The sequence below is a fragment of the Nerophis lumbriciformis genome, linkage group LG11 (assembly GCF_033978685.3).
Source record: "Nerophis lumbriciformis linkage group LG11, RoL_Nlum_v2.1, whole genome shotgun sequence".
NCBI lineage: Eukaryota > Metazoa > Chordata > Actinopteri > Syngnathiformes > Syngnathidae > Nerophis > Nerophis lumbriciformis.
This window is the reverse complement of record NC_084558.2, coordinates 46,494,644-46,508,299: the sequence shown is the minus strand read 5'-3', so window position 1 is coordinate 46,508,299 and position 13,656 is coordinate 46,494,644. Positions and strand designations below refer to the sequence as shown.

The following is a 13,656-nucleotide window of genomic DNA, read 5'->3' as shown; positions in this document are numbered from 1 at the left end:
TTACACACCATCTTACACTTCAATCACAGACGCTGACTCCAGTTTTATTCTTCATTTGTTTTGTTGAACATTTTCTCTCTTTACAAGACTAATTCCTTCAAAGAGTTCTGACGTTGTCCATGGTCTTGACAACCTTGCCATGTGGTTTGGACTTGTTCACGTTGTACACTGTCTATCTATCTATGTCAACAATCCACCTTCTTCAACAACTTTGACTTTGTTTCTGACGTCTGTCGTGTTGGAGCCATGATTCATGTCAATCCACCTGCTGCAACAGCTTCGCTAGAGACAGAAACACGGCACAACCACACTAGTGTCATGAGAGTAGCGTATGTTTGTGTGTGCTCCTTTAAGAATGGCAGTGAGGGAGTGGAAGAGTGAGGAGATTCTGATTCTGACCAGACAGCAGAGTTGAGCAGACCCATTGTCGAGTAAAGTGAAGGGTGTTAACCCCGACAAAAACATCTCCCCCTGCGCGCCTCGACTACGGTCTGGGACTGGGAACCCAACAGCAGGAAATGTGTAGTTGATACTGTTACGTGATTGGCTGTTAGGATGGCCCTCCCATTGCTCAGTGACACTTCCTGTTTCCTGGCTCCCCAAAGTGCGAGTGACTTCATGAGACGAACCTTGCTTCATAATTTCTGGTTTCTTCCAACTAGGGTTGTACGGTATACCGGTATTAGTATAGTACCGCGATACTAATTAATCATTTTCGGTACGATACGGTCTCTGAAACGTACCGGTCCGCCACCCCAAACTATAAACAAACGGCATTGATCCACTGTAATGATATCTACTCTATACTACTATGATTATGTCGATATTTTTTGGCATCACAACATCTTCTTTTGTTTTTTTAAAATGTATGTTATGTTTAGTAACTCAGGAAATATGTCCCTGGACACATGAGGACCTTGAATATGACCAATGTATGATCCTGTAACCACTTGGTATCGGATTGATACCCAAATTTGTGGTATAATCCAAAACTAATGTAAAGTATCAAACAGAAGAATAAGTGATTATTACATTTTAACAGAAGTGTATACAGAACATGTTCAAAGAGAAAGAACCGTATTTTTCGGACTATAAGTCGCAGTTTTTTTCATAGTTTGGCCGGGCTCCAGTGCGATTTATATATGTTTTTTTCCTTCTTTATTATGCATTTTCGGCAGGTGCGACTTATACTCCGGTGCGACTTATACTCCGAAAAATACGGTAAGCAGATCTTAACAGTAAATTAACACGTAGACGAATAATTAACACGTAGACGAATAATTAATTTTCTACCACTTGTCCTTTAATAATGTTGACAAAATAATAGAATGACAAATGACACAATACGTTACTGCATGCATCAGCAGACTAATTTGGAGCCTTTATTTGTTTACTTACTACTAAAAGACAAGTTGTCTTGTATGTTCACTATTTTATTTAAGGACTTAGCCGCAAAAAGAAATATATGTTTAATGTACCCTAAGATTGTTTGTTAAAATAAAGCCAATAATGCAATTTTTTTGTGGTCCCCTTTATTTAGAAAAGTATCGACATAATTTTAGTACCGGTACCAAAATATTGGTATCGTTGCAACAGTACTTCCAACCCAAAAGTATAAATATTTATAGAATATTTTTTCGAACACATTTTATATTGATATATACATTATGTGTCTTATCGCGGTATATATTATCGGCCCAACCTTATAAGAATGCGACATGAATGTATTGTGAATATTGTGATAGTGTACATGTTTGTAGGGAATCTAAGAATGCAACATGAATATATTGTGATAGTGTACATGTTTGTAGGGAATATAAGAATGCAACATGAATGTATTGTGACAGTGTACATGTTTGTAGGGAATATAAGAATGCAACATGAATGTAATGTGAATATTGTGATAGTATACATGTTTGTAGGGAATATAAGAATGCAACATGAATGTATTGTGATAGTGTACATGTTTGTAGGGAATATAAGAATGCAACATGAATGTATTGTGAATATTGTGATAGTGTACATGTTTGTAGGGAATATAAAAATGCAACATGAATGTGTTGTGAATATTGTGATAGTGTACATGTTTGTAGGGAATATAAGAATACAACATGAATATATTGTGAATATTGTGATAGTGTACATGTTTGTAGGGAATATAAGAATGCAACATGAATGTATTGTGATAGTGTACATGTTTGTAGGGAATATAAGAATGCAACATGAATGTATTGTGAATATTGTGATAGTGTACATGTTTGTAGGGAATATAAAAATGCAACATGAATGTGTTGTGAATATTGTGATAGTGTACATGTTTGTAGGGAATATAAGAATACAACATGAATATATTGTGAATATTGTGATCGTGTACATGTTTTTAGGGAATATAAGAATGCAACATGAATGTATTGTGATAGTGTACATGTTTGTAGGGAATATAAGAATGCAACATGAATTTATTGTGATAGTGTACATGTTTGTAGGGAATATAAAAATGCAACATGACTGTATAGTGATAGTGTACATGTTTGTAGGGAATATAAGAATGCAACATGAATGTATTTTGACAGTGTACATGTTTGTAGGGAATATAAGAATGCAACATGAATGTATTGTGATAGTGTACATGTTTGTAGCGACTATAAGAATGCAACATGAATGTATTGTGAATATTGTGATAGTGTACATGTTTGTAGGGAATATAAGAATGCAACATGAATGTATTGTGAATATTGTGATAGTGTACATGTTTTTAGGGAATATAAGAATGCAACATGAATGTATTGTGATAGTGTACTTGTTTGTAGGGAATAAAAGAATGCAACATGAATGTATTGTGAATATTGTGATAGTGTACATGTTTGTAGGGAATATAAGAATGCAACATGAATGTATTGTGATAGTGTACCTGTTTGTAGGGACTATAAGAATGCAACATGAATGTATTGTGAATATTGTGATAGTGTACATGTTTGTAGGGAATATAAGAATGCAACATGAATGTATTGTGAATATTGTGATAGTGTACATGTTTGTAGGGAATATAAGAATGCAACATGAATGTATTGTGAATATTGTGATAGTGTACATGTTTTTAGGGAATATAAGAAGAATGCAACATGAATGTATTGTGATAGTGTACATGTTTGTAGCGACTATACGAATGCAACATGAATGTATTGTGAATATTGCGATAGTGTACATGTTTGTAGGAAATATAAGAATACAACATGAATATATTGTGAATATTGTGACAGTGTACATGTTTGTAGGGAATATAAGAATGTAACATGAATGTAATGTGAATATTGTGATAGTGTACATGTTTGTAGGGAATATAAGAATGCAACATGAATGTATTGTGATAGTGTACATGTTTGTAGGGAATATAAGAATGCAACATGAATGTATTGTGAATATTGTGATAGTGTACATGTTTGTAGGGAATATAAAAATGCAACATGAATGTGTTGTGAATATTGTGATAGAGTACATGTTTGTAGGGAATATAAGAATACAACATGAATATATTGTGAATATTGTGATCGTGTACCTGTTTTTAAGGAATATAAGAATGCAACATGAATGTATTGTGATAGTGTACATGTTTGTAGGGAATATAAGAATGCAACATGAATTTATTGTGATAGTGTACATGTTTGTAGGGAATATAAAAATGCAACATGACTGTATAGCAGAGGTGTGGACTCGAGTCACATGACTTGGACTCGAGTCAGACTCGAGTCATGAATTTGATGACTTTAGACTCGACTTGACAAAATGTAAAAAGACTTGCAACTCGACTTAGACTTCAACATCAATGACTTGTGACTTCACTTGGACTTGAGCCTTTTGAATTGACATGACTTGCTACTTTCCCCAAAACCCAAAGATGAAAAAGTTATTCAGGAGCGCTCCGTATTTTTCATTGTGTACTTGTCTATCAGCGTTGCGTGTGTCAGCTGGTGTGCTCTCAGTACAACAGCCAATCAAATTAGATCTACTTTGTTTTCATCACACAGCATTCATCCAATCAAATTGCAGGACAACCAACGAAGAAGACATGTCCAAACCACACGCCAGTGAACAAAAAATGATACCTAAAATAATTTCGTTTGGGTATAAAAATTACGAGGTGGTCAACACAAAACGGTTTGCAGTATGCAACACATGCGGTTCGAAAATTACTGATGGAGAGGCAACAACTTCCAACTTCGTCCGGCATTTGAAGTTGCACAAAGATAACGTTTATTGGCTAAGTAACGTGGGCTTGCCTGTCTTGACTCGGGACTTGACTCGGACTTGAGGGCAAAGACTTGACACTTACTTGTGACTTGCAAAACAATGACTTGGTCCCACCTCTGCTGTATAGTGATAGTGTACATGTTTGTAGGGAATATAAGAATGCAACATGAATGTATTTTGACAGTGTACATGTTTGTAGGGAATATAAGAATGCAACATGAATGTATTGTGATAGTGTACATGTTTGTAGCGACTATAAGAATGCAACATGAATGTATTGTGATAGTGTACATGTTTGTAGGGAATATAAGAATGCAACATGAATGTATTGTGAATATTGTGATAGTGTACATGTTTTTAGGGAATGTAAGAATGCAACATGAATGTATTGTGATAGTGTACTTGTTTGTAGGGAATAAAAGAATGCAACATGAATTTATTGTGATAGTGTACATGTTTGTAGGGAATATAAGAATGCAACATGAATGTATTGTGATAGTGTACCTGTTTGTAGGGACTATAAGAATGCAACATGAATGTATTGTGAATATTGTGATAGTGTACATGTTTGTAGGGAATATAAGAATGCAACATGAATGTATTGTGAATATTGTGATAGTGTACATGTTTTTAGGGAATATAAGAATGCAACATGAATGTATTGTGATAGTGTACATGTTTGTAGCGACTATACGAATGCAACATGAATGTATTGTGAATATTGCGATAGTGTACATGTTTGTAGGAAATATAAGAATACAACATGAATATATTGTGAATATTGTGATAGTGTACATGTTTTTAGGGAATAAAAGAATGCAACATGAATGTATTGTGATAGTGTACATGTTTGTAGGGAATATAAGAATGCAACATGAATTTATTGTGAATATTGTGATAGTGTACATGTTTGTAGAGAATATAAGAATACAACATGAATATATTGTGAATATTGTGATAGTGTACATGTTTGTAGGGAATATAAGAATGCAACATGGATTTATTGTGAATATTGTGATAGTGTACATGTCTGTAGGGAATATAAGAATGCAACATGACTGTATAGTGATAGTGTACATGTTTGTAGGGAATATAAGAATGCAACATGAATGTATTGTGATAGTGTACATGTTTGTAGCGACTATAAGAATGCAACATGAATGTATTGTGAATATTGTGATAGTGTACATGTTTGTAGGGAATATAAGAATGCAACATGAATGTATTGTGAATATTGTGATAGTGTACATGTTTGTAGGGAATATAAGAATGCAACATGAATGTATTGTGAATATTGTGATAGTGTACATGTTTGTAGGGAATATAAGAATGCAACATGACTGTATAGTGATAGTGTACATGTTTGTAGGGAATATAAGAATGCAACGCAAATGTATTGTGACAGTGTACATGTTTGTAGGAAATATAAGAATGCAACATGAATGTATTGTGAATATTGTGATAGTGTACATGTTTTTAGGGAATAAAAGAATGCAACATTAATGTATTGTGATAGTGTACATGTTTGTAGGGAATATAAGAATGCAACATGAATTTATTGTGAATATTGTGATAGTGTACATGTTTGTAGGGAATATAAGAATATAACATGAATATATTGTGAATATTGTGATAGTGTACATGTTTGTAGGGAATATAAGAATGCAACATGAATGTATTGTTATAGAGTACATGTTTGCAGGGAATATAAGGATGCAACATGAAAGTATTGTGATAGTGTACATGTTTGTAGGGAATATCAGAATACAACATGAATGTATTGTGAATATTGTGATAGTGTATATGTTTGGAGGGAATATAAGAATACAACATGAATGTATTGTGAATATTGTGATAGTGTATATGTTTGGAGGGAATATAAGAATGCTACATGAGTGTATTGCAGCTTTGCAACGTGCCAGCTGCCTGCTTTAAAAGTGATAGACTTTTAGAAGAGATTGCACTCAACTGGTCCAACCTGTGTAACTTGTCGGCGCCTCTCAGAAACTTTAATGTCATTAAGCCAACAATGATGTAATATTATAAACGTCTTTATTTGGTCTCGTCCTCAGGGCCTACTCTTTAGTGGACTCCAGCCAAGTGTCCACCTTCCTTATCTCCATCCTTCTCATCGTCTATGGCAGCTTCAGGTGAGTCCATGGCTTCCTACTCACAATGTCTACACTATCTTCATTGGACCACAAAGTGCCCAGGTTGTCTTCCTTGTATTGTTGCTGCAAAATGACACAACAAGCGCACAACACAGGTGGTTTGGTGTACGAAAGCAACAATAAACACACAACACAGGTGGCGTGGTGCACGAAAGCAACAATTAACAAAACACAGGTGATTTGTGTATGAAAGCAAGAATAAACACACAACGCACGTGGTTTGGTGTACGAAAGCAACAATAAACACACAACACAGGTGGTTTGGCGTACAAAAGCAACAAAAGTGTCTTTGAGTGAGAACACTTGTTTGTGTGGTGTCTTCATGGCCAACTCATTAAATGAGATAATATTTATTTATATAATTGTATGAAGTTACACAAATGGAAAGAAAATATTTAAATGTTGTGTGTTCATTGTTTGTAAACACTGGCGCCCTGCTCACACACCTGCGCCAGTCCGTGGCACGGTGCTTGGCAAAAAGACTCGGTTAGAAACCTCCCTCACACATGTGTCTAATCCTCCAAGAATTGTGTTTATTCAGCCTGGAGGTGAGGCAAGTAGGTGTGTGATATCTGTGTGCATGCATGAGCGTGTCCCCATGAAGACCTCACACACCTTCTGCTCTTTTGGCTCGGCTCACTAAAAAGAGACTGCTCTTTTGGCTCGGCTCACGAAAAAGAGACGGCTCTTTTGGCTGGGCTCACGAAAAAGTGTCGGCTCGGCTCACTAAAAAGAGCCAGCTGGCTCTTTTGGCTCGGCTCACTATAAAGAGTCGACTCTTTTGGTCCCAGCTCACTAAAAAGAGTCAAAAGAGCTCTTTTGGCTCGGCTCACTAAAGAGAGTCGGCCGGCTCTTTTGGCTGGGCTCACTAAAAAGAGTCGGCCGGCTCTTTTGGCTCGGCTCACTAAAATGAGCCGGCCGACTCGACTCACTAAAAAGAGTCGGCTCTTTCGGCACCGGCCCACTAAAATAATTTGGCTCGGCTCACTAAAAAGAGCCTGTCAGCTCTTTTGGCTCGGCTCACTAAAAAGAGTCTGCTCGGCTCACTAAAGAGAGTCGGCCGGCTCTTATGGCTCGGTTCACTAAAAAGAGTCAGCCGGCTCTTTTGGCTCGGCTCACTAAAAAGACTAATTTTGGCTTGGCTCACTAAAAAGAGTCAAAAGAGCTCTTTTGGCTCGGCTCACTAAAGAGAGTCGGCCGGCTCTTTTGGCTCGGCTCACTAAAAAGAGTCGGCCGGCTCTTTTGGCTCTTCTCACTAAAATGAGCCGGCCGACTCGACTCACTAAAAAGAGTCGGCTCTTTCGGCACCGGCCCACTAAAATAATTTGGCTCGGCCCACTAAAAAGAGCCTGTCAGCTCTTTTGGCTTGGCTCACTAAAAAGAGTCGGCCGATTCTTTTGGCTCAGCTCACTAAAATGAGCTGTTTCCTTTGCCTCGGCTCACGAAAAAGAGTCTGCTCGGCTCACTAAAGAGAGTCGGCCGGCTCTTATGGCTCGGTTCACTAAAAAAAGTCGGCCGGCTCTTATGGCTCGGCTCACTATAAAGAGTCGGCTCTTTTGGCCCCGGCTCACTATAAAGAGTCAAAAGAGCCGCATGGCTCTTTTGGCTCAGGTTACTAAAAAGAGTCGGCTCTTTCGGCTCGGCTCACTCAAAAGAGTCGGCCAGCTCTTTTGGCTCGACTTACTAAAAAGAGTCGGCCGGCTCCTTTGGCTCGGCTCACTAAAAAGAGTCAAAAGAGCCGGCCGGCTCTTTTTGCTCTGCTCACTATAAAGAGTCGGCTCATTAAATAGAGTCGGTTGGCTCTTTTGGCTCTTCTCACTAAAAATATTCGGCCGGCTCTTTTGGCTCGGCTCACTTTAAAGAGTCGGTCGGCTCTTTTGGTCCCGGCTCACTATAAAGAGTCGTCTCTTTTGGCCCCGGCTCACTAAAAAGAGTCGGCTGGCTCTTTTGGCTCGGCTCACTAAAGAGAGTCGGTTGGCTCTTTTGGCTCGTCTCACTAAAAAGAGTCGGCCGGCTCTTTTGGCTCGGCTCACTATAAAGAGTCGACTCTTTTGGTCCCGGCTCACTATAAAGAGTCGGTTCTTTTGGCCCCGGCTCACTAAAAAGAGTCGGCTGGCTCTTTTGGCTCGACTCACTAAAAAGAGTCAGCCGGCTCTTTTGGCTCGGCTCACTAAAAAGAGTCGGCTCTTTTGGCTCAGCTCACTAAAAAGAGTCGGCTCACTAAAAAGAGCCACCACATTTGATTCGGCTCACTAAAAAGAGCTCGTCTTTCGGCTCCCAAGTGTCAGATGTTTTGTTAGATGAAGTGATTTATTTACCAAACATTTAAAATTAATGAATCATATCAAAAGACAACAGATAGAACCTTCGTGTCGTATTTATATGGCTTTATTGATGAACTTGGCATAACTTAACATACACATAAATACATTCCAGATAAAGATACATTTGAATTAGTGGAAAAAACATAAAATCAACAAAATACAACTTAAATGTGCAAGAGCAGCATCCAGGTGAGGTTTTGACGAAGATTGTCATTCCAAAAAACAAAGGCCTCAGCTTTGAGGGTCTGATCCTGTTTCTCCTTCCTGTTACCTCATGTGAGAGTGCAGCTTGTTTGGGACATTTTCACCTTACCAAGTCTAGACTTTCAAATGTGTCCAAATTGTACTCTTTGTCCTGCTTGTCACTCATCTTTGGTCAGACGGTCAAATCCTCTGACCGTAACTTAGATACAAGGGCTCATTGGATTCCACACTCTCTCCTTTTTCTATTGTAGATCACGGATTTGTATTTTAAACCACCTCGGATACTATATCTTCTTGAAAATGAGAGTCGAGAACGCGAAATGGACATTCACAGTGACTTTTATCTCCACGACAATACATCGGTGAAGCACTTTAGCTACGGAGATAACGTGATAGCATCGGGCTTAACTGCAGATATAAACAAAAGAAATAAACCCCTGACTGGAAGGATAGACAGAAAATCAACAATACTATTAAACCATGGACCTGTAACTACACGGTTAATGCTTTCCAGCCTGGCGAAGCTTAACAATGCTGTTGCTAACGACGCCATTGAATCTAACTTAGCTACGGACCTCGACAGAGCTATGATAAAAACATTAGCTCTCCACCTACGCCAGGGGTCGGCAACCTTTACCAGTCAAAGAGCCATTTTGACCAGTTTCACAAATTATAGAAAACAATGGGAGCCGCAAAAAATTTATGAAATTTTAAATGAAATAACACTGTATACAAAGATTTTTTTTTTGCTTTGTACTATGTATAAACCAGGGGTCTCAGACACGCTGCCCACACCTTTATATGGGATTTGCAAGGTGGTGCGGCACGCGGGTTTTAACTGAATGGCGCTTGTCAGCGTCATGCGTCTTACTTGGTCAACAACCACACAGGTTACACTGACGGTGGCGGTATAAAAATTTTTTTTAACACTCTTACTAATAATGCGCCACACTGTGAACCCACACCAAACAAGAATGACAAACACATTTCGGGAGAACATCTGCACCTTAACACTACATAAACACAACAGGACAAATACCCAGAATCCCATGCAGCCCTAACTCTTCCAGGATACATTATACACCCCCCGCTACCAAACCCCGCCCACCTCAACCGACGCACAGAGGGGGGGGGGGGGGTTGATGTGTGAGGGAGCAGGGTTGGGGTGGGGGCGGGGTTTGGTGGTAGCAGGGGTGTATAATATAGCCCGGAAGAGTCAGGGCTGCATGGGATTCTGGGTGTTTGTTCTGTTGTGTTTATGTTGTGTTAAGGTGCAGATGTTCTCCCAAAATGTGTTTGTCATTCTTGTTTGGTTTTGGTTCAAAGTGTGGCGCATTATTAGTAAGAGTGTTAAAGTTGTTTTATATGGTCACCGTCAGTGTAACCGGTGTGGCTGTTGACCAAGTATGCCTTGCTGTCACGTACGTGTGGAAGCAGAAGATGTATATTGTATAACAAGTGTTGGGCTAGCACGCTGTTAATATAAATTGTAGAAGGCGCCAAATGTTGTACCATCATGGTACGCCCTTATCATAGCTGTAAGGGTGAAAATCGGTGAATATTAATCCCGGGGGAGTTTTCTGCGAGAGAAACTGAAATCCGTGAATCCGGAAGTCTCACGGGAAAATCGGGGGGTTCAGCAAGTAAGCTGCTGAGCCGCATCAGAGTGATCAAAGAGCCGCGGGTTGCCGACCCCTGACCTACGCCAACCCTCATCTGCTCATCAACACCGAAGCTCACCTGCGTTCCAGCGATCGACGGAGCGACGAAGGACTTCACCCGATCATCGATGCGGTCGGCGGCTAGCGTCGGATAGCGCGTCTGCGATCCAAGTCAAAGTCCTCCTGGTTGTGTTGTTGTAGCCAGACACTAATACACCGATCGCATCCACAGCTTTCTTCTTTGCAGTCTCCATTGTTCATTAAACAAATTGCAAAAGATTCACCAACACAGATGTCCAGAATACCGTGGAATTTTGCGATGAAAACTGAGCTTTTTGTATTGGATACAATGGCGTCCCAATACTTCCGTTTCAACCATCGACGTCACGCGCATACGTCATCATACCTAGACGTTTTCAACCGGAAGTTTCGCAGGAAATTTAAAATTGCACTTTATAAGTTAACCCGGCCGTATTGGCATGTGTTGCAATGTTAAGATTTCATCATTGATATATAAACTACCAGACTGCGTGGTCGGTAGTAGTGGGTTTCAGTAGGCCTTTAAAGGGGAACATTATCACAATTTCAAAAGGGTTAAAACCATTAAAAATCAGTTCCCAGTGGCTTATTTTATTTTTCGAAGTTTTTTTCAAAATTTTACCAATCACGCAATATCCCTAAAAAAAGCTTCGAAGTGCCTGATTTTAACCATCGTTATAAACACCCGTCCATTTTCCTGTGACGTTACATAGTGAAGCCAACACAAACAAACATGGCGGATAGAAGAGCAAGCTATAGCGACATTAGCTCGGATTCAGACTCGGATTTCAGCGGCTTAAGCGATTCAACAGATTACGCATGTATTGAAACGGATGGTTGTAGTGTGGAGGCAGGTAGCGAAAACAAAATTGAAGAAGAAACTGAAGCTATTGAGCCGTATCGGTTTGAACCGTATGCAAGCGAAACCGACGAAAACGACACGACAGCCAGCGACACGGGAGAAAGCGAGGACGAATTCGGCGATCGCCTTCTAACCAACGATTGGTATGTCATACCTGCCAACTACTCCGGTTTTCCCGTAATTAGTACAGTTTTCATCAACCTATTCCGGGTTACAGTTGCAGTGATAAAAAATACGGTTTTTCATTAATTAAAAAAAAAAAAAATTTGAAAAGTTTTTCGCGAAATCGCGTAACAACAATGACAATCGACACTGCTTCCCGTAACTTCCTATCGAGCCATTCCGAATGCCATGCGCGAGGCCATTTATAGCACCGCTGCCAAGCACGAGGCACCAGTTGTCATTGTTTCCAAACGAGCGAACGATCATGGAATCAGCCGGAGAAAAATCGCAAACGAGTCTTAAACCGAAAAGAAAACTGCAGTCATTCCGTGAAGAATATTCAAAAGCCTATCCGGGAATAATTATCCGTTCCAAAAAGGGTGAAAACTACGCGAATTGCACCTTGTGCAGACAAGATTTTTCGATCGGACACGGAGGAATTAGCGATGTAAAAGACCACGTTGGGACAAAAAAACACAAGTCTAATGCCGTTGCTAGCGATACAATTTGGATTTTAGCCACAAAAAGGTAATGACACCAATGTTATCTATTGGAATTGTTTAGTACTGTTATACTGTTAAAAGTGTTTATACTATTTATGCTTTCAAGTCCAAGTTGAAGAAATCTTGTTAAATGTTGACAGCATAACTACCAAAATACAGAAGTATGTCCTTAATATTTTTGCAGTGCTATTTCTGTTGAAAAGTTAAAATGATTACATTAGAGATGTGATGTGCCACTTTTCAAGTGTCTGATGGCTTAAATTAATTTTCATAAATGTTTCATATTTTGAATTCTTTTGAAAGGCTTACAAAAAAACTACATTTGAATTGTAATTCCATGCTATTGACAGGACTATTAATTTTAATGAAGTTAGCTTACCTTGTTTACAGTATGATAATTGTGATAGAAATGTGAATTTTAGGCACAGAATATTTTTTACAATTGAACAAGGCAGTAGATTATACAAGCTTGGACAGAAAGTTAATAATGACACCAATTTTTTTTTTAATGGAATTGTTTAGTACTGTTTTACCATTTGTTTACTGTAAAAAGTGTTTATACTGTTTATACTTTCAATTAACAAATCGAAGTCTTGTGAAAGGTTGACAGGATAACTGGCATTAACTGTCAAAATAATTTCAAACTATTGAAGTTAGCTTACAGAATAAACATGTCAATCAACCCATATGATTTTTGCTGTAATATTTTTGTTTTGAAAAGTCACTGTGACTGATAGAAAAGTGATGGTTTTAGCAACATTTTAACCTGTCTGAATGCTAATAATCATTTTGCGTCGGGGGGGCCTGAACCCCCCACCAGGACTTTGTCCTGGACCTACCGGGGCCTGCGGCCCCTGGACCCTGGCTACTAGGTTTTTCTGATTTCAAAAGTTGGCAGGTATGGTATGTGTTTGTTTGGCATTAAAGGAAACTAACAACTATGAACTAGGTTTACAGCATATGAAATACATTTGGCAACAACTTGCACTTTGAGAGTGCAGACAGCCCATTTTTCATCAATTAATATATTCTGTAGACATACCCTCATCCGCTCTCTTTTCCTGAAAGCTGATCTGTCCAGTCCAGTTGGAAATGCATCTGCTTTGAGTGTCGCAGGATATCCACACATTCTTGCCATCTCTGTCGCAGCATAGCTTTCGTCGGTAAAGTGTGCGGAACAAACGTCCAATTTCTTGCCACTTTCGCATCTTTGGGCCACTGGTGCAACTTGAATCTGTCCCTGTTGGTGTTGTTACACCCTCCGACAACACACCGACGAGGCATGATGTCTCCAAGGTACGGAAAACCGTCGAAAAAACGGAAAATAACAGAGCTGATTTGACTCGGTGTTTGTAATGTGTTTGAGAAAACGGCGGATTGCTTCCCGATGTGACGTCACAACTCCGAGAGCGAATATTAGAAAGGCGTTTAATTCGCCAAAATTCACCCATTTAGAGTTTCTGCAACATCAAGGTATATATT

The 13,656-nt window shown here is 39.1% G+C and overlaps 1 protein-coding gene across 1 annotated transcript in view; it reads left to right on the top strand.

The window, feature by feature from the left end:
* Positions 1 to 13,656, top strand: part of sppl3 (signal peptide peptidase 3) — an 83,529-nt gene that overhangs the window by 51,414 nt on the left and 18,459 nt on the right. Inside the window, exon 2 of the mRNA XM_061966081.2 lies at positions 6,321 to 6,398. Within this exon, the coding sequence (XP_061822065.1) occupies positions 6,321 to 6,398 (78 nt within the window). The remainder of the gene's footprint in view (positions 1 to 6,320; positions 6,399 to 13,656) is intronic.